General features: G+C 41.0%; 3 protein-coding genes across 7 annotated transcripts in view; 2 read left to right on the forward strand and 1 right to left on the reverse strand.

Annotated features, from left to right (window-relative positions):
• Positions 1–737: 737 nt before the first annotated feature.
• phb (prohibitin) lies at positions 738–18,845 on the forward strand. 5 transcript variants are annotated; one of them, XM_077495510.1, is made up of 8 exons: positions 738–849; positions 930–1,080; positions 10,555–10,659; positions 11,169–11,330; positions 11,427–11,569; positions 11,655–11,771; positions 18,290–18,385; positions 18,477–18,845. In XM_077495510.1, exons 1-8 carry the CDS (start codon positions 838–840, stop codon positions 18,687–18,689), a joined length of 999 nt encoding a protein of 332 aa, XP_077351636.1. In that variant the 5' UTR covers positions 738–837; the 3' UTR covers positions 18,690–18,845. The 5 variants fall into 5 exon arrangements, with proteins under 5 accessions (XP_077351636.1, XP_077351653.1, XP_077351628.1 ...); XM_077495502.1 differs by having other exon boundaries at positions 823–888; XM_077495527.1 differs by lacking the exon at positions 930–1,080 and having other exon boundaries at positions 741–849.
• On the reverse strand, positions 2,860–10,003 carry LOC144001286 (uncharacterized). The gene is made up of 4 exons (XM_077495488.1): positions 9,906–10,003; positions 8,632–8,818; positions 7,733–7,860; positions 2,860–5,835 (listed from the first exon to the last, which is right to left on the reverse strand). Exons 2-4 carry the CDS (start codon positions 8,813–8,815, stop codon positions 3,517–3,519), a joined length of 2,631 nt encoding a protein of 876 aa, XP_077351614.1. The 5' UTR covers positions 8,816–8,818; positions 9,906–10,003; the 3' UTR covers positions 2,860–3,516.
• Positions 18,846–19,835: 990 nt separating the features above from the next.
• znf652 (zinc finger protein 652) overlaps positions 19,836–27,208 on the forward strand; it is a 30,224-nt gene continuing 22,851 nt past the window's right edge. Inside the window, exons 1-2 of the mRNA XM_077495540.1 lie at positions 19,836–20,177; positions 26,076–27,208. The exon at positions 26,076–27,208 is cut by the window's right edge and continues 113 nt beyond it. Coding sequence (XP_077351666.1) covers positions 26,386–27,208 — 823 coding nt within the window. The 5' untranslated portion in view covers positions 19,836–20,177; positions 26,076–26,385. The remainder of the gene's footprint in view (positions 20,178–26,075) is intronic.

Raw genomic sequence — 27,208 nt, forward strand, 5'->3', positions numbered from 1 at the left:
TATTACGTGTGGAACAATATATTTCTTACATGCATACACTTATGATTAGAAAAATGCATTGTTATTAAAGGCAAGCACTTTAATAAAGGGTAAAGGATAAAGGATAAATACTTAGGAACATGCATACAGTGTATGTCATTGAATAATACCGATGGCAATCTGATAATATAGTTTTTTTTTTCTTAGGGTTAAAGTGCTTTGGAATGCAGTTCAACCTGTCAATAATTATGCCACTGTATTTCCTCAAAAAGTGGGATCCTCTCTAATAGACACCTTGGCCTAGTTAATTATCCTAGGAGAGGAAATAAATACAAGACAGTGACACTAGTTATCTGTGATTGCATTCAAAAGGATATCTGCCACCACCATAGATGTCTTTAAAGCTGATGTTCATGTAAAGTTTTTAGTTAGCATTTTTTTTTTATGGAAAAATATTTGTTAAAAAGCTCAATATAAAAATACATATACAAAATGAGTGGTCATTCCATTAACAATGTCTTTCCTCTAATAAAAACAATTAAAAAAATTCTAAAGTGCGAATACCTCAAACCACGTGTGAACGTATAATGTGACCGGGAAGTCTTAAGACGTGGAAGCTTGACCTCCAATCCCATGTGACGTCAATATGTCTGACAGGCGTTTCAGGTAGGAAGAATCCGGGTAACCGTTCCTGAGGGTTGAAAAATGTGTTATATGTGATCTTCGTTTGTGCAGCGCACACTCATCATCATCATCATCATCATCATCATCATCATCATCAGCAGCAGCAGCAGCAGCAGCAGCAGCAGCAGCCTCACTCACCCTGACCGGCCGCCCTGCAGGCTGGTCTTGTGCGGGATGGAGTCCCAGGTAACCCTAGAGCCCTTCTCCTTGCTCATCACAGTGAAGGTGAGACCCTGCCGGAAAGCGTCCTCTAATCTGGGCAACAGCTTCCTGCTCTTGTCGCAGTCGGGGAGGAAAGCCTCAAAGACACCACCTTGAAAGGGCTTTCCAGGAGCAGGGTGATGGTCCTGGTAATTCAAGAGGAAATTATTTACTCCTCCCAGTATGGCCCTGGGAGTGACCAGCGACCTCTTCAGGGTATACCGCACCACTCTCTAACCGCCTCATAACTGGGAATAAGGCTTACAACTGTACATCATAGCGGTTGAAGGTCTACAAATTTTTTGTAGTCAACTCTAATGTGATGAAAGTTCAGTTGAAGTCAATGACGTCACTGATATTTTTTTTCAGCACAGTACAGCAGTCCCAAATGGCATGGACTAGTTTCACGTAAAGGCTTATTTCAATGGACCGTCATGGAAACAAATGAAAAAAAAAAAAAAAGAGATGACTGGTAAACATTCCAACTCACCATTATACTGAGCGCAATTTTTGTAATTAGTGGGAGCCCTATAAGCATGTTTTTCGCTTCAACAAGCCAATCAGTTTCATCTTGTGTTCCATAGCATAGCATGTTGTAAAATGAGACATTGTGGCCAGGTTCTAAAAAAATTGTACATTTTTCTGTTTCAATCTTCTTATTTCACTGAAGCTTTTATCGTACGTGCTACTATTCTCATTTTATGCACAATATTGCCACATGACTGGTGTATAATGGCTGTATGCCATAGTCCATCGTCCTCGTTCCTCGCCAGGAGTCCCATGGTATTGCTTGTATGAATATTTCAGGAGCAGCAATGATCGGCGGCTGCTAACCACCATTATACTCATCCACTATGAGTTAATTTCCTGTACATATACTTGGAACCGCCCAAGCACATAGTGTGAACACTGTCACTTTGGCTGCATATTTCACAGTTTGACAGTGTGCTATAGTCCAGCGACGGCAACAGGTCTTCTGTAAACCGGCCAACTGGAAGACGAGATGCCAAACAGATGTGACTAGCAGTGAGTAAACGTCAAGCTATAAACATCAATGTGAAGACTCGGTTCAACAATCATCTTGCACCAATCAATCACACTCACAATCAAACTCATGTTAAGCACATACCCAACACCATTTAAAGAGCCTCTGATTAACCCCAAATTAAGTTGAGCTGTTCTAGCAGGCTTTTCCTGTCACATGTTTTGCTTTCTAGCAGCAGTGCGAAGTTTTGTGCTAACACTGACTAGTAGGGGTGTGAATTGCCTCGTACCTGACGATTCGATTCGTATCACGATTCACAGGTCACGATTCGATTCGATACCGATTAATCCCGATACGAATTTATAAGTCGATTGTTGCGATTTTTTTTCATTCAAATTTAGAAAATACTAATCAGTAAGCTTGTAGAGTGTAAGATTTATATGAAAATGTATTATTTATTTATCTGAAATTTCAGTCTTATAGAGGTTGTAATCTGTTTCATGTTTAAACAGCATTAAAATAAAATATTAAGGCTTAATGTTCCGTTCATATAACATTCTTCCATGCTTAAGGTGTGAATCCTAAAAAAATAAAATAAATAAATAAATAAATAAATAAATAAATAAATCGATTTTGCCTATTAGGGGTGTTAAAAAAAATCGATTCGGCGATATATCGCGATACTACATCGCGCGATTCTCGAATCGATTCAATAATCGGCAGAATCGATTTTTTTTTTGATTTTTTTTTTTTTTTTTTTTTTAGGATTCACACCTTGAGCATGGAAGAATGTTATATGAACGGCACATTAAGCCTTAATATTTTTATTTTAATGCTGTTCAAACAACCTCTATAAGACTGAAAATTTCAGATAAATAAATAATAAATTTTCATATAAATCTTACACTCTACAAGCTTACTGATTAGTATTTTCTAAACATGAATGAAAAAAAATCGCAACAATCGACTTATAAATTCGTATCGGGATTAATCGGCATCGAATCGTGACCATTCGTATCGGGATTAATCGGTATCGAATCGAATCGTGACCTGTGAATCGTGATACGAATCGAATCGTCAGGTACTAGGCAATTCACACCCCTATTGCCTATTATTGAATCGATTCGAGAATCGCGCGATGTAGTATCGCGATATATCGCCGAATCGATTTTTTTTTAACACCCCTACTGACTAGTATATGGAATTGTTCTGAATTCCCTTCAACTTGACTAAGACCCCATTTCAGATTATGCTGCCCGACCATAGGGCTTCACCATTGGTACTATGAAGCTCTTTTGGTGTTGAGCCATGTTGTGTTAATGTCAAGCATAACTTTTGGAATTATGGCCAAAAAGTTCTATCTTGGTTCAATCGGACCAGAAGATATTTACCCATACAGTATGCGCTTTGGAGTTTTCAAGTTTTTGCAAAATTTAGCTGGGCTTGGATGTTTTTCTTTGGAATATAAGGCTTATGTCATGCTACCCATGGCCCAGACATGAAGATGAAAGATTGTGTCACATGTACTAAAGAGTCAGTACTTGCAAGAAATTCCTGCAGCTGCTTCAATAGTGTTTTTATACCCACTGAATAGACAAACATTCACGCTCAAATTCACACCATCACCAAGTGGCAAATAAACCATGCAGTCAGGCGAATCTGTAATTTTACAAACAGATTCCCACCTTTTGTATACCATTCGGAATGATGTAGGTGACCTTGATGGTGGCATGCTTGTTGTGACCAGGCAGGCTGAAGTTGAGTTTGCAGTGGTTCATTGTGCCCCGGATGCCCGCTGGTGCCAGGTGTTGCGGTGGTCCACTGTGGCACACCTTGCAATGAACATGAACAGCGTCCAGGCACTTGGTGCACATAATCACCCCACATTCAGTCCTGTTCATGGAGGTGCTGGCCTCCCCGCACACGCAGATGCCACCTGGGTGAGGTTGCCTCTGGTCAGACTGTGTGGCTTTGTCGTTTTGGGGTTTCGCTGACCAGAGGCCATTCGCCTTAGTGGTGCTTGCCTTATTTTCATGGACCAACGTCGTACGTCTATCCACAATGTTTGACTTTTCCAATTTCTCCTTGACGACAGGGTCTTTCCTGATTGCCACTTGACTGTTAGCTCCATTGACAAGCTCAGTCGTAGGATGGTCCTTAGGGTCTGAGATCCTTTCCTGAGTTGCAAAATCTGTCTGGCTCTCCGATGACATTGAAGGACCACCCTCGTTTACTTGCCTCCCCAATGAAGAGCTGGTGGAGTCTTTCTGCTTGTTTGTTTGGGTAACATCTCCAGAAAATACCTCCTGCAGTGAGGAAGCCACCTGAGAGCACAAGTCTTTAGGACCAATGAGATACAAACTATTCCTCATCACCCGGACAGTAATCTTTGTAAAGCGTCGTCGAACTTCTGCACAGCAGGCCTGCAAGGTTTCATCTTCCATGTTGCTGACGCCAAGCTCGGACAGGTGAAGCTCATTTATACAGATATCTGCGCTGACGGTGTCAACCAGTTCTTGTAAAGCAAGCTGGCACGCAGTGACAGCAGACTGCTCTAAGCCACTGATGCTGATGACGGACTGAATACTGCCCTGCGATTCTCCCTCATGAAGCTGCAGGTCGCATGTCAGGGCTTCCATTTGGGTGCTGTACACCTCTTTAATATGAAGCCATATAATGGTGGGCACCAGAACCTCTGCATGGCAGATTTTATGTTGGTCAATCTGTCTTTGGCCACTCAGGCGAGAGGTTCTGGCGCTGGGCGCAGATGCAGAGGAATCTTCAGATTTTTTAAGACCGTGTTGAGTCATTCCCAAAAAACTCTTAGTTCTCTTCGCCATGGAACCTGCTTGGACTTTCCCAGGCGGAGGGAGTGGAGTCGCATTCCTGAAGGTTCTTCCACTAGTGGCAAGAATGTCTGAGGTGGTTTTACTCCTCATTGACGGGCGTGAATCTCCAAATGCTTCTGACCTCAACTCACGAGTGGAATACCTACTTGGGTTTGAGCTTCCACCTAAAGAAAAGTCTCTAGTAGGAGTCCGTAGTGGTGGGTCAGAATCTTTAAATTGAGCAGCCAAATGATACATTTTACCAACTTCTGATCTTCTCTCTTTCTCTGATTGACGAATGAGAACCTGCTGAGCATCCAAAGTTCTTGAGATAGACTGAGAAACAGCAGGGGTGTCACACTTCCCATCAGCAGTTCGGCGAGAAGATGGAATTCCAAGAAGACTGGCGATGTCTTCTTTTTCCACCACTCGATGTTCCTGGAGAAGAAATTCCTTGGCCTCGGACACATCACAACGATCGCCGATGAGTAAGACACAGCTGTCACTTTCACTGAGAAGAAGCTCAGGAAATCTGACATGTAGAGTCTCCATCGCTTGCTGCAGGTCCCCCCTGGGATCCAGGTCACTTTTGCGTAGCTCAGCCTGACATATCCTCTTCTCGCTCTCCTGGCAAAGCTCACTTATCGCCGTCCTCGTGCGCTCTATGCGCTCTCGCTCCTTGCCGCCCTCACCAGTTATGACTTGGAGAAACAGAGTAGTGATCCCCTGATTGGTCACGTCCACCACTTCAACACCGTGTTGACTCTGCAGGCACTGGTACTCGTGGCCATAGCGCTTCTGCAGATACTGGAACACGTCTGCATCCAGCATCAGTGAGAGGTCCTCTTCTGGGGTGGGAAAACCACTAGTAATATCTCTTTCATCCACTCTCTCACTGGAAGTCTTGATTGGAAAGTCTGAACGACTATTGGAAGGTCGACCTGAGCCCGAGAGCTCCAGTGACTCTTCAGGATGGGGCCTAAGCAGCTGGGCCAAGACCGACTGTATTTCGGTGTAGGCACCACGAAGGTGGCACAACTTCTTTGTCGAGTCACAGTTCATCTCAACATCAGGGTGACCCCCAAGCAGACGAGTCAACATGCTTCTACCCTCGGGAATCTGTCTGTAGTCCACAGTCGCTGTCAGACTAATGATGGCCTTAGAGAGGTGAGAAAAAAATACATATAAGGCTTCCTAAAATACTTGTTTCTTAGTCACCTATTGGTAACTTTTTTTTCTTCCATTTAACCCCTAAAGCTACTTTCACCTGGCAACATGAAATATCACAGGCATGTTGATCATGAGTACCGTACACTCAGGGCCGGCGCTAGCCATTTTGGTGCCCTTCGTCCGCACACCCCATCACCCCTCCCCTGGTAGAAATGAACAATATCTGAGTATTTGTCAGTTTTGCTTTATTAAACAAAATAACTTGTAAGTAGGGCTGGGTTTGAAATATCGATATATCGCTATCATATCGATACACCTTTTCATATCCCAATATCGATACATAAAACCATGTATCAATATATCGACCCCCCCATTTTTGTCAATTTATTTACACAGCCTGTGCTGTGGTTGTAATTTATTTAAATTATTATTTATTGTTTTTATAAGGCCATGTTAAATGAAACAGATTAATGTAACTGCAATGGATTCAATTCCTAATGTAAATATTCATATTCTTAATAATGCATTAAATTAGAGCAAGAAGTTTCTACTCTTTGCAGCATTGGTACTTTTGACTGTCTAAAATATGTGCTGCCTGAATTTCTCAACTGAATCGAAAATCGTTGTGAATCATGAATTGAATCGGGCCCTTGTGAATTGAATTAAATCGATTCTGGAAATCTGAATCGATACCCAGCCATACTTGTAAGTGTCAATATTGAAGTTTTAAAAATGTTCACAAAAATAAGTGATAAATAATAAGTCTTTATAAAACTAACAATGACACCAAATACTCAAATAAATAAAGCTAAATGAATTAAAATAAAACTCAATGCCACTACTATTAACAAATAAACATCTGGAAATAAACAAAGTGCAAGCAAGTTAGTAGAGGCCCTACAGAGGCACATGTCTCCATTTCTGGGCTGCAAAATCGGCTATCAGGTCATCATATGACAGCTTTTGTGCAATTTCCGCATTTATGTTAGGGTATGAAATGCTCCTTGAACATATTGAAGCATTGATCCTGTATTCAGAAATACAAGACAATATTCAGGGATTCTACAATGAAATATGGTTTTGAACCAACCATGGTACAAACATTTTCTAAATTGATTAGGATTATGGTATTGTGCAGGCCTATATTTAAAACACAGGTACATGAAAATTTTAATAATCTACCTTTTTAGAGAAGGACTGATAGGGCACTATGTAAAAATTCTGGACATAATGAGGAAATCTACTTGGCCTTAACATGATTATTATTATTATTTTCAAATTACACTTTCACCAGTACATGCCGCTCTTGGCCGTTTCATATGAAACAATATTGTCTCGTCACATTCCATTTAACATACCGTATAATGAACGTGCTGGTCACAACCATTCCACTGCGGCGGTTTGGAGTGTTTTTGTTTTTTTGGTTTTTTTGCTAACTGTGGTCATGTAAACGTAGCTGCTACAAAGTAGGGGGGGGGGGGGCACCAACGTAGACCAGTGATACCGCTCGTCGAGTAAATAATGCTATGTTATTTTTTGTATTTATTAACATGCTTTACAAGCTTTTATTTTAAATATTAGACACTGATATTATAATTACTAATATGATTATTTTTACGGGCTTGATTTGTTTTTTGGTGCCCCCTTAGGCAGTTGGTGCCCTACGCGCAGTGCGTGGTAAGCGTATGCGGAGCGCCGTGTCTGCGTACACTCACAACATCTCAAGACGTCATGCTGGTAAAGACACAGGAGGGTATCCAAGTTGGCTTGAAAGAGCAATGTATGGGCATTTTGAGTATTTCCAATGATTCCTCAAAGACAAACTGCGACCAAGAGATTTTGTCCAGTTTCTTCAAAATGTGAACGAGATGGGCTTTCCACATACCTTGTTCGGATCCAGGCTTTGGCGAGGCTCGCTGACAGAGAGCATGTATTCCTTCCCGTCCACTCTGAGAGTGTGTCTGCCATGTTGAATTACTCTCTGGGCCACTGGGAGACAATCAATGTAACTGACTTAAAGGAGACAAGCATTTTTTTCAAAATTTTAAATTGTTTCCAAGTGTCTTAATAACATGTTTTTGAATGGCTTTTGTCAAAATATCCGAGATCAACAATTATGGCACTTTTTTTTTTAGCCCCACTGAACTTAAGCTGTTATGACGTGGACAAATGTTCCCTGTTACATTCTTTGACCACCGGGTTTATTGTAGCTTTATGACTTCATTTTATTTTTTTAATTCTCATACAGCAATAGTACTTCATCTAAATATTTTTTTATAATTGAAAATTATAATCTTACTCTCATTAACGAACAAGTTTTTAATCAAATTTAATGACCTCATTCTCATAGGATTAAAACTATTTACTGCAACTTTATTTTCAGCTAAATGCAAGTTTTTTGTTATAATATTGATTTAAGATTTTTTTTTTGTTTCATTGGAATTACACCTTTATTCTAGTTTTTCTTCCCAAATAAAAACACAACTATCTGGTAAAATTGCAACATCATTCTAATGACTGTATTCATTCATTTTTAACTTTTTACTGTATAGTCGTTTCATTTCCGCGTCTTACACTCCTATGTAGGAAAAGGTTTTGACATGAATTCCCTCAGTATTAACTCCACCAAGAAGAAATTTATTAGATACTGCAGTGTAGCGTACACTTTCTTGCTGTTGCAGTCCACTTGCACTTGGGCCAAGTGGTACAGTGACCACAGATACAGCAGTTGAACATGTTAATTGTACGGTCTTGGAAGAGGTCTACACCGAACATAACACTGACCTCCACTGTCTTCAAACTGGACTAGGGCACAGTTGGGCTTTGTCCCATCAACGGTAATGGACTCTATTTCCCCTCCACCATTTCTGGATCGCAGGAAGTAGACAGATAATTTATCAATCAGCCGTTCTTCTTCAATGTCTGGGGGCAGTCCGCTCACTTGCACAGTCTTGCTCGCCTCTGCCATCTGCTGAGAGATGACGTAACCACTCACAATATTAGAATCACATTTATTTTAAATTTATTTTGCTCTCTGATCAAATAAATTGAAAATGGCTCAACATAACAGTAACAGTATTAATATCAGAAATAACTATAATGTAGTACAATTGTACAACCAAACTAATAAACACATTGTAAAATACTATAATTATTTTCTTAAGACTGGACATGACACTGATTTGGACTTTTCAAACTTCTGTATTATACGACTGACACACAAAACCCTTCCCAATGTAGCGAGCAGTGACGGGAGTCGGAGGCAGAGTGTTGAAGTCCGGAGCCAAAGACCGGCGATTTATTGACATCAGCTTCTCAGCGTTTAACAGCAACAACAACCCACTCTGCGCGAGGCTCACAGACCTACCAACATTTTGTTCTTTTATCCTTTCATCCCAACAAACTCCCCCTTCGTCCCAACGTTCCGTGGGTGAATTATGTTCTAATCACTACAACTTCAACTTTCTCGTACTAATGCTCCATTTGTGCAAAATCCGTCCTGTTTACAGGCTGACAAATGCAGGAAGTGAGACAAAACACGTCTAATGCTCCTCAAAAACGGCGTTTTTAAACTTTGAACAAATGTCTAATATATAAAAACTATTATTTTTTTTATTTTTTTATTTTTACCTTCAAATTGTATGTCTGTCACCTTAGACGGGCTTCGCGGTGGTCTATATCCTTTTACAGAACGCCAAAAATTTAAGACCCAGGAGGACGAAAGTGAAACTGTGATTTGCCCTGTCCATGTCAGGGGGGCGATCGAGTGCACTCGTTTGCTCTGGCAAAGCATGCTCTGACGCGAAGAAAAGTTGAGTTGCACTTCTAAAATGTCGTGTGGTTGTTTGAAATACAACATTCTTCATTGTTTTATGATTAACTTGAGAACAAAAATTTGGAGGAAACTAAAATGAACATGAAGCCACTGTAAAATATTGTTTCTGAGCTGTAAACGCTATTTTGGCGTCAGCGAGGGAAATAATTTTAAAAATAGATGCCGTAGTCACAAACTGACTACATATTTTTAACTTTTTTTTACGCCTGTCAGCCTTACTTACCGGCAAAAGCAAATCAGTGCGTTACAGCAAGAGATGTTTTACAGCTAAATGAAATACCGGAAAAAGCCAAACCGTAGAAGAAGAAATGTAGCCAATCGGATCCTACGTTACTTCACCGACGCGCATGCGCACTGATCCTTTTTCATACATGCTCTGCACGTCTTGCCTGGTGGAGGTCATAGACGCTTGAGTAAAACCCAGGTGAGTTCTGACACATGCTGTCGAAAAGAGATAGGAAACGTTTCAATTTGGCACAACGATAACTATTTTGTGATCGGGTTGCATTGTTTAAATGTGTTGCGTGTAGATAATATTATATATGCGCATTAAATAAGCGAACCCGTTGGGAGCCCATTAGCAAGAGATAAGCGCACTCTTAGTCTTAATGTGCATGCTGTTTACTAATTGGTTCACTTGAGGTAATTTTGTTGTCTTTCGAGTATAAAGTGATGCGCATTTTTCTCGTTTTACACGTTTATATTCTCGTATTTTTCTGCTATCTGTCTCACTGTTCTCACATGCTAGCTTATGAGTAAAGAGCTAGCCAAGTTGACGCCTTCAATATTTTCCGGGCCAAAGTCAACAATCTGTGGCCTCGAAATGACTAAACATATTCTTAAACTAATCCTGTCGTATTTTTCTCTTGCAGTAAAATTTGATTATTTGACCATGGCCAAGCTGTTTGAGTCGATTGGTAAGCTGGGACTGGCGCTGGCCATAGGTGGAAGTGTTGTGAACTCTGCTCTTTTCAATGGTGAGTAACTCTGGGTGTTTTTTTTAATGGAAATGCTGTATAATATTTTAATCGATTCCAGCATCGAAATATCAGTCCTCACAAAACTCCCTTGACTGGTTTTAAGTGTGTTACGTCTTGATTGTTGTGCAAATGTAGTAAGAAGTTGCATAGTTAAAGTAAAATACAGCTGCTCGTCATTTGATGGCAACTGGCAAACATGACTGAAAACACAGTTACGTTCTATAGCATTAGCATCTGCTTGCTAACAAAAATAAATAAATAAATAAAAAAAAGTGTGCTGAACAATCAGTCCCTATCGCTGGATATTGACTGCATGGTTGAAGTGGCACAGTTTTGTTTTTTTGTGCTGTCAAGTGGCACAGAATCTGCATCATGACAGTGTAAATATGGGGAGGAAAAAAACAACTGAATTGTTTATTTTCAGATTGTATTCAAGCCTCTACCAATTGTAGATAAATACCTGGTACTTCTGCTTCGTAACTCCCTGTTTCTTCTTCTTATGACAGTTGATGCAGGGCACCAGGCAGTGATATTTGACAGGTTCCGTGGTGTGCAGGAATCAGTCGTCGGTGAGGGCACTCATTTCTTCATCCCATGGGTGCAGAAGCCCATCATTTTTGATTGTCGCTCCCGTCCGCGAAACGTGCCCGTCATCACAGGAAGCAAAGGTATGTCGCTAGACTATCCGAAAAGAAACAATAAATGGGTGCACTGTCGCGTTCTCCTTCCCCTGTAGGTTAATTTGTGATTCTTCTCTGCCACAGATCTGCAGAATGTCAACATCACATTACGAATCCTCTTCCGGCCGGTAACCAATCAGCTCCCCCGCATCTACACCAGCATTGGTGAAGATTACGACGAAAGAGTTCTGCCGTCCATCACCACAGAGGTGCTGAAGTCTGTAGTGGTGCGTAATTTTAATGAGACTTATTGGGGCCATCTTGGATACATTAATGAGCCAAAACTGACACATGATGGTTTGTTCTGTTAAGGCTCGTTTTGATGCCGGCGAGCTCATCACGCAGAGGGAGCTGGTTTCTCGCCAGGTCAGTGAGGACCTTACAGAAAGAGCCTCCACGTTTGGCCTCATCTTGGATGACGTTTCGTTGGTATGAAGACATTAGCACTTGACTGCAACCAACATAATTAAGCAACTCATGGCTAAAGAAATAGGTGTGTTCTTGCTGCCGATTACAATACCAAGCATCCATGAGTGAGATCTGTCAATACCAATTCTGATACTGAAGGATTAGCTAGGCATTTTTCAATTTTAGACCTGCTCACTTAGCGTCACTAACAATTATAATAATCGTTTAATCTGTCAATTATTATTATTATTATTATTTTTTGATTAACTGATGGATCCGATTTAAAAAAACATTCTACACAAATCTACCTTATACAAAAACTGTTTTATTCCAAAACAGGACATTATTTTAAAGTGACAGTGCAGAAGCATATGATTCAGTTACTGGTTTGGTCTGGAAGGGCGGCCACACTGAGCAATGCGGCAGAGCTCCACTCAATACTTGCACAGTGTGCCACAGGATTTCACCAGTGGCTAAGGCCTCAGCCACTGGTTTTGCGGCGATTCAAAAATATTTATTGTGGTTGTGCAATGTGGTGACGGCACAATTAAAATGTATCGAAGTGTTTGCACTAGAGATAGACCGATAATCGGCCCGGCCGATTATCGGGGCCGATATTTGACATATTGGTACATATCGGTATCGGTCTGTTTTATTAATCTGACGGCCGATATGAGCGATCCATTTAAAACTCCGTCTTTTCGCTTCGAATGCAGCCCAGAGCGTCTCTGTCTGTTATGGAGTCCAACTCCAGCAACGTAACGCCCATAGCAGCATTTGATTGGTTAGCCGTGCAAGAGCCAGAACCAATCAGTAGTGTATGCCTTGTATCACAGTAGCCGGTCACACACGCACCCACGGACACAACGCGAGAGACACATGCTTCGAAGGTAAGTTAAAAGAGAAGAGACTCCGCTGAACTTTTCACCATGATAAGCTAAACACATTGAATTATGTTGTGTATTAAATGCACTATATGAATGGTGCTGCATTGTCTTGCATTGAATCCCCGCTTGCTAACAGTGGTGTGTTCAGCTTAGCATGTAGGCTAACACCCAGTAGCTAATTCGCTACTTGAACTACTCGGGGAGGGAATCACACACATTTTCACTTAATCAAGTAAATAATGTTTGTTACAAAGGTTCCAAATATTAACAGTTGTCATTATTATATTGTCTAGTTCCATGTTAAGAGTAGAGTAATGTCATTATATTTACCTCTCGTGACGCACACATTGCATTCTGGGTCACGTCCACTACTTGTTGCATAGCCGTTATTATGCAGTTAGATGCCACAGTGACACTAAATAGCGTTTAGTTACTTTATATTGTGTTTATTTGTCGCACTGGTTTGCCATTGTGTGCCTTAAGCTTCGACGTCGATTTGATTGACAGCTCGTTGTGCACCTCGTTAAAGTCCGCTCCGTAACAAATTAAGTGTCTCAAACACCGTTTAACTACACGAACGTGTTCTCTTCCGTATGTTTGGCATTAGTAGAGAAGTGCACTAAAGTATAGTGTGCTTATTTTCTCGTTTTGTCTCTCTTTTCACGTCATGTCTGCCGTCAGTTGGGACATTATGCTCTCAATGGGCGCCGCCATTATGTAACATCTATGGCCGTAGTCGGCTGCAATTAATGTTCAGTGATGTAATTTCGTTACGTGCATCATACTTTGAATAATGAGCTCATGTTTGGTGTGTTGTATAACTTTCTCGTGTGTTAGTAACTATTCACGTGGACAGCTAAGATAATGCTTGTTAATGTGAATTAGCAATGTTGCAGCCTAGTTATTATTTAGACAAGTACATCTGTGCCATTAAGTGATACAGTACAGTACAGTAGTGAGAGAATAGTGTGTCCATATACACACACGTGTCTATAAGTGTAAAACACATTAAACAGCAGAAAGTGGCAGCGGTCCACCGCAACAATGTCTGTTTAACCAAGTTATTCTTACTATTATTATAACCAAGTTATTTTACTCGACCTTTTTCTGCGTTGATTGGGGCATCCTAAGTGGCAGTAAACTACATGATGAAGTGTCTTTTGACAGTTCTCTTGTAGAGAGGAGTAGCATGATATTGCTGTTCTCGATTTAAGATCCTCAGCTTATCAAAACTGTCTATATGGTAACAATAACAATAATCATAATAAGGTCTACAAGAACTGTATGGTGTTCAGGGATGAATAGTTTTTCTCATGGAATTTTTTTTATTTTTTTTTGCTGTAGTAATAAGTAATGCCACAGCTGATGCACATTTTGAATGACAGGGTTCCTCCTATTACTTCAAAATATAAAAATATAACATTTATAGAATAAAACTACAAGTATCCCAAATGCTATGAAAGGTAATGTCACATTGGCCCCACATTTAACTCCCCCCGCCACCAACGTCTTATTGCAGATAGAAGGATGTAAAATGAAAAGTGCAGTGTGAGAATCCATTGTAAAGAACTGTTAGGGTTTGCATTATTCAAAAATTTGGTGCCAACATTTTAACTTTTACTGCAAATGAATATCGGCTTCAAATATCGGTTATCTGCCTCCTTGACTACCGATAATTGGAATCGGTATCGGCCCTGAAAAAAGCATATCGGTCTATCTCTAGTTTGCACAGGCAAATTTAAAAAACCCAAAAAACTATTTCCAAGTTAAAACTGAGCGAGACACAGCCCCCCCACCATGCACCGCCTAGCGACAGAAATACATACAGTACACATGTAGTTTTACAACATTACTTAACCATATTTATAATTTCATATGTACCTGTGGAAGAAATAGTGAAGCTTGTGGTAAAAATATATGTAAGGGGCATATGTATCGCACCAGTTACATTGAAATGAATTAGTTAACCACCTTTCAATATATCTCCTTTTTTTGTTGTTGTCTTTATTCTTACCCATGTCCACTTTCTGTAGCATTGCTCAGTGTGCGGTGGCCCTAACATGCACTGCTTCGTCACTTCATCACTGCAAGAACGGCACCACTTGACAAAACAAAAAGCAGAAGACTCTAATAAGTAACAAAGGATAAATAACATGATTCATAATAAAAGATGACAATTCATAATTAATAAAAGACAACTCTAAAACATTATATATTAAAAGTTTCACGTCATCACATTTATTTAAGAAATTTGTAGGGCCATTTATATTTGTACCTGTGTCCATAGACTACAGACTATATGCATACCCTGTAGAATACAGTGGCGCTCCTGCCATTAGGTGGATTAGGCAGATGCTAGGGGCGCTCGTGAGCAAAAGGGCGACAGGGAGAGGGTATTTTTGTTTTTGTTTTTTTAAATCCTTTATCAGTCACGTAAACTTGCGCCCCCTGTTTCAAGTAAAACATGGCGTGCCAGCCAACCACATACCATTTTTCAAGTTTGGGTTTGATTGACAGCTACGGCTAGCCAATGACAATCGGGATTGGAAGGGGTGGGGTGGGGGGAGACGCGCACTCTGGAGACGCGCATTAGCCAAATCTATTTCCGGGTTAGATAGTAGTGCGCTTTCGCCGGCCAGCACTGACCCAATGACCACCAAATGCCAAACCTCGATCCAGGATGACACATTGACATCGCTGGGAATCCTGCATCCACTGGTCCACTAAACAACGTTTACAAGTGAGTGGCAAACTTTGTTTTGATTAGTCAAGCCACACTGCACGTAACAATGGGGTATATGCCACGGAAGAGGCGGGACTGTTTTTTGCACATCAGTTTGTTTCCGGTTCGTTTTGCGACGTGTGGGCTGCGTCAAAAATACTTGTGGTTCCGACTTTGCGCCCCTCAGTTGCGCGTTCGCAACCCGGACCGGAAATAAACTGATGTGCAAAATCACGTCCCGCCTCCCTCCAGTCAATCGGGGTCGCAAACGGGGCTGGGTGAACGTGTCAGCTGCGTGACGTCACTCCCGCGGCAGTTTGAAAGTACGCACGGATTTCTTTCTTTTTTTTTTTTTTTGTTTCTCACTCACTCACTCACTCACTCACTCACAGAAGCTTACATGTGTGAATGAGTGAGTGAAGAAACCCCCCCCCCCCCCCCCCCCCCCCGCTCTGCGATTGGCTGGAGGGTTGTAAACACTGTCTTTCCACTGAAACGTCCCGCTGTTTACAAAACAAACACAAAATGGCAAAATACAGGCTGGGGAAGTGGGGGTTTAAGACGAAATTACCACAAAAGATGAACAAAAACAGATGTGTAGACTGAGAGAAAGTTAAAGTGTGTACATCCTGTATTTAAAAAGTGCATTTTCCTGAGTGAATCTGGCAGACAGCCCCTTTAATGTTGATGATTGTCACTAAGTTCTAATTAAAAAACAGCACTTTACACATCCTTTTGGATTGATTTTTTGCTTAATTAGTTTTTCACTGAACCCATATGTCGTTTCTCTATATTATCAACATATCTCAACTCAACCTTATTTATAAAGCACTTTAAAACATCCATTGCTGCATACAAAGTGCTATGCATGGAATAGAAATCAGTCTTGCAGCAGAGACAAGTTAACACAAAATAAAATTAATTATAGTAAATATAAGTAGGTAAGGTAAGTATAAAGCAAAAAAAATATATATTTAAAAAAATATAACAAGATGTAGGGAAGTGAATAAGTAAATATAATAAGTATAAATAAAAAACATATCGTACAGCCCGAAATCCAAAAAGCAAATGAAGGCAAGTGCTAGCCAATCCCAGATAGAAGCGGCTGAGTCACAGAGTCATTCATTTGGACATTGTTGTTTACAGAATTGACAAGTGGTTTTGTTGCAAATGAACTTTTGAGTTGAATAAAAATTGCTAAATGAACTACACAATTTTTTTTCCGATTGTCTTTTAGATTTCAGAATGAACTGCCGCTTTTAAGTAAGCACTTTTGCATTTGTCACAATGCCACTGTTCAACCTGAACAACATCAGATTTAGGTTGCACTTTCTTTCTGGTGACAGGTCTGGCTCTTTAGTTAAGAAAATGAAATGAAAATACTACTATGCTGTGCTGGCTCAAAGCTGAAAAATAAATAAATGCATACATAAATAAATATCAAGGTCAGACTAAGGGGATGCGCAGGCTGCTAGAGCACGGACGTACTGAATAAACTAAATTGGGCTGCTCATGCTGTAGCAAAAAGTGAAGCCGGCGGCGGCCATCTTGCGTTGCCACACTTACAGTACGTTGACTTTTCCGCAGCGTACTTTTTCTTCCTCTGCAGTGAAAATATCACTGTGTGACGTACGGTTCTACCAATAAGTATAAAATAAGTGTGGGCGATGCTCTAAATGCAGATTTCATCAGTAAGAATGTGGATATAAATTTATTCTCATAAGGTACTGAGTGCTACTCATATTGGTCTGCATCATCACTATCAGAACCATCAACAATGAAATAAAAGCAAAGCACACAAGAAAAAATTCTTGTGAAATGTAAACCTAACTTCTGCAAGTCCCCATTCGCGATACTGAGATCATGCTCTGAATGGTTGATGTAAATAATTAAGTTTGTTCTTTGCTAGGCTCTCATTATCCCATACAATGATTTATTGTAGTACAATTACTACATTATTAATTTTGAACTGCAACTACGGTTTTAAAATTCCAGAGACATGAAGATACCGTGTGCCCTGTGTGAGTTTATGATCAAATATTTTGTGGTTGGTCTAAGAAGTTGCGCGGGGTCGTTTTTATGGTTGGTCTAATAAGTTGTGCATCCTCTTGCACTCCCAGAAATCCTGCCTAAGGTGCCAAGTTGCTTAGGAACGCCACTGGTAGAATACATAGTAAAATTTATTTTAAAAAACTGCCTACGGAAATAAAATGAGAGAAAAATATCTAGTGGTCTTATAAAGTCCCTTTCAAAATATGTGGTTACAAACTACTTTCAAGCTAAGTGCAAATAATTAAATTCAATACAGCACAAGCTGTGGAATCTGAATACTGGGTGGCACAGAGGGTCGCACAGGCAGAATGACATACTTCATTAAGACAGCCGAAGAAGAAAGCCAGGAAGGTTGAATGGATATCGTAGCATCGTATGCTAACTGCGGAGCTGTTAATTAATAAAATGAATAAATACACAAATACTGTACAAGTCTAATTGCTGAGAATGTGACACTCATCATCAACCCAATGTCCGCTACAGGCACAGACAGCGACCCTCGCCCAATTTAAAACCATTTGCGACAATCGAAGGCTTTTATCTGCCATGATTGGACTGTGACGAAGCTAGATGCTATGCTAACCGCCACAGACATTTCAGCTATTGTATACAAGCAATGCGTGGTGGTTTTGAGGACAGATTTGAAACTATTAAGTGAGACAAAAACTTGCTCATCTCAACCATTAGTTATTTAGGCAATTAATTAGACTGCAGCTGCTATAAATAGAAAGCGTAAGGGTATGTAAAATTTCCAAATTGGCTAGTTAACAAGTTGGCCCAAGAAGTTTGCAGGAGTGGCCGGACACAGTCACGTGGAGGCCACAGTTAATGTCGACCCCTGGTAAGGATGGGTATTTAGTTGATTTGCTTTCTTTCAGACACACTTGACGTTTGGCAAGGAGTTCACAGAGGCTGTGGAGATGAAGCAGGTGGCCCAGCAGGAGGCCGAGAGGGCCAGATTCGTTGTCGAGAAGGTGCTTCCTCTCAACTTATGGTGCTCCGTGTGATAAAAATTTGCATGGATTATAGCGTCTCTCAAATGTTGTCCTTTTTTTTTTATTTTAGGCAGAACAATTGAAGCAGGCCGCCATTATCTCAGCTGAGGGTGACTCCCAGGCCGCTCTGCTCATCGCAAATTCTCTCATGGAGGCCGGCGACGGCCTGGTGGAGCTGCGCAAACTGGAGGCAGCCGAGGATGTTGCCTTACAGCTGTCTCGCGCGCGAAACGTCACGTACCTGCCACCGGGGCAGGGTACGTTGCTACAGCTACCCCAGTGATGACGTCCGTATCTGTGTAAACTATATTCAGCCGACCATGTGAAAGAATTGATTAGGACTTGCCTATGCTGCCACTCATGTCTTTAACTGGTGGATGTGAAGAAGATATAAAGTGTCGTATTCTTCAAGAACAATAAAAAAGAAATGCCTTTCTAACTGCCCTGTAGCCACGTGACTCATGTCCAAAAATTTCCATTGTATGTAATTATATTATTTGCCACAAGAGGGGGCTGTTTTGTGCACAGTACATTACCGGTAAGGTTCATTTCTAATTAGTTTTGAATATTTTTTGGGTGATTTCGTATGAACACCCCACACCCCCACCCACAAACTTCGTCTTTTATTATTTTATGCGGTTCTGTAATGCCTTTATTTTAATGATACTTGACAATAGATTTAGCTTGCACAATACATTTAAAGTTAACATTTTACTTATGTATATTAAGAAGACTAACTGTGCTGAACAGCAATGTGATAATGGAAGGAAAACACTGTTCGAATCTCGTTTTTGCCCCTGTATCTCTTAATTTATGGCCTATCTAGTTAATCAGTCTATTAGCGTTCTTAAAATCTGCAAAGAATAACTTTTTTTTTTTTTTTTTTTTTTTTAATAGATTTTTTTTGCATTTTTTTTTTAAATTGAATCTGCCAATTTATCAGTTATCATAATTTTACTTCAGCCTTAAATCCTTATTGGTCGGCCCCAGTTTTATACAGTATACACTTTTTTTTTCTTAATTTTTTCTATTCCTACATTAGCATAAAACTGAATAGATGGTCTAAAATTCCCATATTTCTGATGAAGTACTGTATCAATATAAGTAGGCTAGTTCAATCAAAATCCAAACAGCTATTAATTTAGGAGCTATTTACGCAGCTTATTTAATATCGTTTGAATGTATAATTATGATTAAAATAAAATCCATTCCTAAAGGGAAATTATAACATTCAATATTGAATTTTGATTTTTAAGTTATTTGTTCATTTTAATAATCATATAAGCTAGTGTGATCGAATTTACCATTCTCGGACAATATTAATAATTTTAAAGATCACTTCAATAACTTTTAGCGCATCAGGCATCCAGATAAGACGAATTGTCTGAATTCATTCTTTAATGAATTTATCCAAACATCACGGATCTCCGGTGAGTGCGCGCGCGTCCCCAGCCCAGACAGCCGCGCGCCTGTCCTCCAGACGGCGGCGACGACGACGAGGCGAAGGCGGCCTTGTCCTGCCTGACTGGGATGAACGCGAGACGTCGACGTCAGAGCAACAAGCGAGCAGCTCAGCTCGGCCGGGCCACGTAGCGGGGCGGCTCAGGTCGCCGGTGGCACTGGGCACCCATCTCCAACCGCCCCACGTCGCGGTTCGTCTTGGGACAGCGGGTTCTTCTTCACCATTCCGCGGTTGAAGAAGCACACGAGATCCGGATTGTGAGCTACCCTGCTTGCATGGGGCTCCGAGAAGAGGTCACTTCGCACCGAGGTAAGCCTGCCAACCAACTAGCCAACCAACAAGTTCGTCAGCCAGACAGCTAACCAGATAGCCAGCCGAACGTCACCCATGACATGATGACACGCCGGAGGATGCGCTCATTGCTCACCGATAGCTAGCGGCCGATTGCAGCGGTGAATAGCTCCGGTGAGCGGTCCATTAGTGACAGCGTCGACCCATGGTGTCAATGCAGCATCCCAGTTTGTTATTATTTGACATTTTATAGGCAAGCGTTGCTTTCTATCGGAGACTAGTAATATTAACGAAAGTGGCATTTATGTCCCCCGCCCTCCACCCAATTAATTTGTGATTTTTCCAAAAGCTGACACACTTTTCCCTCCTTGACGCGCCGCGTCGACGTTGTTGAGTTGCCGCTGCTCAAATATCTGACGTTAGTTAGCTCTATGCTAGCTAGCATCGCGTTGGGCGGATTTGAACTGTTGAGAAAAAAAGTGAAAGTCTAGTCTTAATTCTTTTGGGAAGACGCCATTAACCTGCTCTTTTTGTGTCGCGTTGGTGACGGAATTGTGGAATATTTGAGTTGCACCTTTCACCTAACGTAGCCAAGTTCGCATGTCATATGTGTACAATTTAATACCTATGGTTGTGTGTGTGGGGGGGTGTAGCTTAGCATGCTAAGTAGCTCAGGTTAACCGGGGCCTGTACTGTGTTGGTGCAGGTTTCTGCGTTTGTTTTAACCCTTTGCTCGTTTCCCGATTGCTACGTGGTTAACTATTGACCGGCATTGCCAAACATACAACAAGAAAAAGCTATAAAAAATAAAAAATACGCAACATAACAGCAGCCCTACTTCAAAAAAATGATATGAAATATGGTTTACCACTTTGGCCCCAAAAATGGCCAGTAAGCAGGGCCTAGTCTAGATTTATTGAACACTTATACAATGCTGACAAATTATATTTTATTTTCCATTCCAGCTTGTTCATGATGACATTTGATATTTTGATCGATTTTTGATAAAGTATTAGACTTATGCTATCTTTGTTAATATATGCCATAGGTAATAATGCAGGTGTAACAATTATGCAGATACAACCATGTGTATGTCTACAGAAAGTATTGGGACTGTTTATAGCTTCCTTCAAGATGAACTAATACGCATTTCAACTATGTCGATGACATAAAGCTAAAACCTAATGTTTTGAAGGTAAATTGTGTTGTTTTTGGTTCCAAATGCGGCATAAGGTCTGATCCTAAACATGTTACTTTGTGTGAGGAGTTGCAATACATGTTAGAAAAGTCAAAGGAGTTGGTGCTGATCAAAACACAATCTTGTCTTCTTACATTAATGATATTGTGTCTAAAATAAGTAGAAACATTTCCTATATTAAAAAGAGTACCTATTTATTAAATGAAACAGCAATCAGATTCACATTATTAACACCAGTCTTTGGTCTTGTCTCATCTGGACTTCTTCCCAACAGTTTGATCCAGTGCGCCAAAACAAATTGGAAAGCTCCAAACTCACTCAAAAATAGGGTGGCTCGCCTTGACCTCCGCTGTTCAATTTGATACAGTGTTGACAGCATGCATGCCAGACTGTCTTGGATGATGGTGGCGGATACACCATCATCGGTTAAAATAAAATCACACATTTTTAATATATTTGTAGTAATAAATTTAATATTTTTTTCCCTCCTGACACTACGACATTGTTGTATGAACCTTTATCCATTCCATCCAGTATCTGAACCGCTTATACTCACTTTTTCTCGTGAAATTACAAATTAGAACTCATAGAGGAAAGGTAGCCAGTTCATTGACCTAGTGGTTGAGTGTTCACCCTGAGACTGGGAGGTTGTGGGTTCAATCCCCGGCCGGGCCATACCAAAGACTATAAAAATGGGACCCATTTGCCTCCCTGCTTGACGCTCAGCAATAAGGGTTAGAATTGGGGGCTTAGATCACCAAATGATGACCGAGCGCAACCCGTACTGCTCACCGCTCCCTCAGGAGATGGGTCAAATGCCGTGAATGAATTTTTCCTCACTTCGGTGGGTGTGACAATCAGTGGTACTTTAAGAGGTGAGATAGTATTTATTTATTTACAGTGTGGCACGGATAGTCTTCGGTCCCGGATGAATAATGGCAACCAAAGTAACTACTTTGAAGGATGTGATTGGGGGTCCTAAGGGGTCAAATACCTCGCGAGGCATGGGGGAACCCTGCAGCGTTGCACTCAGTGAGCGGGTTAAGGTCTTACGAGTTTTCCACGAGTGAGGAATGTGAACCCTCGTACTGTTCCTTCCCTGCATGCGGAGAAAAGCTCATTAAAGTCTGAGCGCCAGCGAGCTTGACTGCTTCCCAGGTCACTGTCAGCACCACACTTATGAACACTTGCCCCATTTATGATGTTGCTCGTAGTACTGCACGGTTGTTTTGCAGAGTGAAGCTTCCATCCTGTCATCTAAAAGCCACAGTCACATTTTTTCGAGTGTGTGTGTGTGTGAGTCACGTTGCGGCCTACCCCATATGAAACCAGTTTTTGGTTTCTTGCAAGTGTCTCATGAGGCACAGTTGAAGTTGATTATAGCACTTCGATTTTGCTGAGAATAATTACAAATTGGCTTACGAGACAGATCAGTTGATATTTTCTAGAAAATCACGTCCACACAAGCTCCACATCTGAGAGGAGTCCTTTCTGCACAGTACAATACTGTACATATTGAGAAGTCAGAAATTTGCCACATCAAAGTGCATTTTTTCACCCTGAACGAAACTCTCAAATGACTCATCAACGATAATATGAAGCAGTGTGGAGGCATTTTTTCAATACAGGTCTTGCATAACTATGCATGTGTTTGGGCTTTTAATCAGGTTAATTTATGAAGGGAAACGGGATAAGCTGCTAGTGTGCTAGTAGGGTTTTTTTTTCATGCAGTTTGTGTTCCCCTGTCACCCACACTTGGGATAATCTAGTTGGCTTTGTGTCAAATACGGCTGGGTTGCTCTGTCACAACTGAGCTCGCTTTTCCTGTGTGCTTTTAATGCTCCCATTCTCAGGACATCTTGGCATACTGTATACCAGGAGATTCTCATTTGTGCATTTGAAGGGATTATGAATTGTCAAACTTTGTACTTAAAGGAGACATATTTACATTTCACAATTTAAAACAGTTCCCAGGTTTAGAGGTACTACGACAAATGGTTGATTAATTAACAACTAATCTGCTCTTTTTGTTGTGCCTACCTTGGCTACCTGGGGGCAGTCTCAAGCAGATGTAATACTGTACATTAAGATTCAACGTCACTCTTAACTCCTGTCGGATTATCAGTATGGCAATATATATGACTGTGGGCACTGTTATGTCTGTCAATCCATTGCTTAAAGAGAAAGCCAACCCAATTGTTTTCTTAACAATAATATGTTCTATGCGCCCCAATAGTTAAAGCCCGACATTCTGATTAACATTGCATTTGGAATATGAATTAAATAGCAAAATCCAACTGTTTATCCATCTCAGGGGGCAGCCATTTTGCCACGATGCTGTCGACTTAAAATTACATCACAGTTGCTCAGGGTGGTAGTAACGACCAATCATGGCTCAGCTTCAGAAAAGAGGTAACCTGTGATTGGCCGTTACGCGAGCCCTAAGCAGCTGTGATGTCATTTTCAGTTGACAGCAAGTGGCAAAATGGCAGGGGGCACCCTGGGATTGATAAAAACAGGTGGATTTTGCCACTTAAACTCATATTCCACAAATGCAATATATTAATCTGATTACTATGTTTAGACTAGTGCGGACGTGTTTTATTGTGAACAATTTTGGGTTGACTTCCTTATTAAAGGATTACAGCACCTAAACACAGATGATGCTTACAGTTAGCGTTAAGCTAGCTGAATGAAAGGCTCAGAGATGTGGTTGTTTAAAATACACAAAGTTCCAAAATTCTTTTGGTTTTGGGTTTCGTTTGATCGTAAATTTCAATTAGGAGGGGCAAATAATCTGTTTCAATAAACAGCACCCCAGATGTTGCATCCAAAGTCCTATATTGGTGTCGCAAATAATGGTATTGGCATGTTATTTGTTAGTACTTGCCAATGTCGATGCTGTTTTAATGCAATATCGGGTCTCCCGTTACCAGTATCGGAACAACACTAGTTGCCAACGTTGTAGATGTTTAAAAAGAAGTGCAGAATAAGATATCTGGGTCAACACACAAAAAATTTGTTTTCTGCAAGAACAGACACGTGGTGTTGTTTATTTCTGCAGGCGCTTCTCTCGCAAGCAACACACCCCGGTGCACACTCATAATGGAAAGCCAGGTTGTGAGGTTGTGTGAGGTCAACTTGCAGTCAGCTGGGGACACACACCTGCTTGGATGTGTGCGCTTCAAGTCATTATTGTAGCCTTTTTATGCTTTCAGCATAGTTGTGGTTACAGTACAGTCACTGCCATGCTTTAGGACTTATTGATTTAAAAAAAATAATAATTATATATGTATGTATATATATATATATATATATATATATATATATATATATATATATATATATATATATATATATATATATATAATTTTTTGTAAAGGGCAGTGTTTTTCAGTGAATGTCTGCACAGTTGTGTTGGAAAAAAATCTGTTGGATATATTTATATGTTTGTTGTATTTAGTTACTGGTAATTGTTAAGAAGAATCATAATATGTATTTTAAATTGTGTAAAATGTAATAAAATAAAATACAAAATCATAATATCTAGGCAGTTATGGTTCATATCGCAGAATTGTCTCATTTTTAACTATTCACACTTATCAAACAAGTTTAAAAGTAAGTTAACTGTTAATATTCAAGCCGTGGTGATGATGGTAAATGGAGTGTACTTAAATAATGGCACTTTTGCTGCAGGATATTGTGTTTAATCTAGCATGTGCTTTTCATTTTTTAACAGTCTTTACAGTTCCAAGTGTAAAAATAAATGAAACACTTAATATTCATGGGAAAAACAAGCCAGACAATCCTGTATAACTTAAATGGGCATTACGGTCGAAGGCATAATTCTATGGTGAATGAATCTTGGTTCATGTGCTTCTTGTTTTTAAAGGGTCTGTATCACGCTATTTTAAGCCCTTCCACCGTTAACTATAGGCATATATATATATATATATATATATATATATATATATATATAGATATATATGATTACAGGTAAATCTTACCTTTGACACCATGGCGATGTAATTTCTTATGAAATATGAGTAATTTTGGTTGCTATTTTTCCAACTCAGAAGTAAAACGCCCAGGCAGTAAAACACCCTGCCTCACCCCATGTGGCTGCCGCGCCCTTCTCATCCTAGCCGGCTGCTGCGTGCACCGCCCACAAAACTCTGGAGCTCTCCGTAAACTGTCTGACCTACTGGCTGATGGCTGATGATTTTTGCATGATACAGACCCTTTAATATTAACTGTCACTCAAGTGTGAAAGTTATTCATTGCGAAAGGTAAACATCTGTTCTAATAGAAGTGGTCTTCTACTTACACATTAAATTAACGTGGACTTTGTAGAATTTTTCATTGGGCCAAAAATCTGTTTTTAGTAATAAATGAGAAGTCTGGGGTTTTTTTGGTCTGTGTTTAATTCATAAATGGTTCTTCTTGAGCACTGATAGTCTTTTGACTTGACTCAACATCTGTACTCTGTCTATACCTTTATTCTATGTAATTGAGTCCACACCCATTCAGTTGTGAGGACTTGTGGTTTTCACTTGTATTCGCAGCAGTGCAAATGCGGTCATGACTTTCATGAGCATCGCTGTAGTTTCGCTCTAGACCTCTTTTGTATCATGACAGCGGAAGAGAGTTTTTTTTTTATTTATTTTTTTATTTTCTTCCCCCTTCAACTCATCAGTGTGTGTTTCTGTTTGTCGTAGGTGATGCTCTGTTCATGGCCCCTGATGGCAGAAAGACGTGAGGTGTTCATTTCTTCTTCCTTACCTGCGCTGGCCTTCACAGGAAGTGAAGTTTAGCTTCGTCGGCTGTTATTCTAAAGCTCATGGAGGCGGGCTCGCGACAGGTTGTATGTCTTTACAATGTGGTTTCCTCCCCCGGACAACATGGACACTTTGTTTGAATCTGGTTGACTGTCTCAAAGACCTCATCCCCTCCTTCCTGTTGAGGGAAGGTGGGGGTTTGGTGCACTTTATCCTTCCTAGTGGAGTCACCTCAGCATCATAACTGTGAATGAAATCCTGCCAAAGCTTCAAGGAGGAGGTTTCTGTCCCGTGCCAGGGCGGGATGTCACAGGACGAGGGACGAAGGCCGCAGGTGTCACAGTCTTACTACCACCCCCCCATCCCTGAGGTGGACCTGACGGGCAAGCTCTACAAGAGGGAGCCGGGTGGAAAGCCCTATTCGGTCCTTGTGGACAACAAAATGGCGACTAAGACGGCGGCGACTGACACCACTCAGCAGTATTTCCGTGAGGGTGCGGCAGGACAAGACATACGGCAGGCAGACGAGGCCACCTCTGAGGAGACCGAAGATGATGATGGCGACGACGAGGAAGAGGAGGACGGAGAGGAGGAGGGTTTTAAGCGCGAGCAGATCATTGTGGAGGTAAACCTCAACAATCAGACCCTCCACGTGTCCAAAGGCGACAACAAAGGCGGAGACGATGCGGAGAGAGGATGCAGCGAGGATGACGACGATGGGGAAGAGGGTGAAGGCGAGAGCCGGGACGAGGATGAGGATGATGGCGAGGTTGAGGAGATCGAAAGTCGAAGGACAAGGTCAAAGAGGGCCCACAGAGGTGTGAGTGGCACTTCCAGCCAGCCACAGAGGAAGAGTCTCCGAACGACTCTAAATTCGCCGACCCCCGGGATGACCACCAGGGGGCGACGGAAGCACGCAGAGACGGCAAAGATCCAGCACCGCTCTGCCCGCTCTGCCCCACCGCCTTCCGTGGGCGCTGCGGCCCCTGGCGGCAAGGCCGAGGGGGAGAAGGAGATGCTGGTGTGCGAAAAGTGCCCTCGTGTGTTCAACACACGCTGGTACTTGGAGAAGC

This window comes from Festucalex cinctus, chromosome 1, assembly GCF_051991245.1.
Source record: "Festucalex cinctus isolate MCC-2025b chromosome 1, RoL_Fcin_1.0, whole genome shotgun sequence".
NCBI classification, from domain to species: domain Eukaryota; kingdom Metazoa; phylum Chordata; class Actinopteri; order Syngnathiformes; family Syngnathidae; genus Festucalex; species Festucalex cinctus.

What these genes read in the sequence shown, in the direction of transcription:
- LOC144001286 (XM_077495488.1), bottom strand. Translation starts at nt 8,815, where the DNA reads ATGGCAGAGGCGAGCAAGACTGTGCAAGTGAGCGGACTGCCCCCAGAC. An exon ending in CCAGTTTGAAGACAGTGGAG is followed by an intron (nt 7,861 to 8,631) that starts GTCAGTGTTATG and finishes GTCTCCTTTAAG; the next exon opens with TCAGTTACATTGATTGTCTC. An exon ending in AAAGCCTGGATCCGAACAAG is followed by an intron (nt 5,836 to 7,732) that starts GTATGTGGAAAG and finishes CACCTCTCTAAG; the next exon opens with GCCATCATTAGTCTGACAGC.
- phb (XM_077495502.1), top strand. Translation starts at nt 838, where the DNA reads ATGGAGTCCCAGGTAACCCTAGAGCCCTTCTCCTTGCTCATCACAGTG. An exon ending in TGACCAGCGACCTCTTCAGG is followed by an intron (nt 1,081 to 10,554) that starts GTATACCGCACC and finishes TTTCTCTTGCAG; the next exon opens with TAAAATTTGATTATTTGACC. An exon ending in TCTTGGATGACGTTTCGTTG is followed by an intron (nt 11,772 to 18,289) that starts GTATGAAGACAT and finishes GCTTTCTTTCAG; the next exon opens with ACACACTTGACGTTTGGCAA.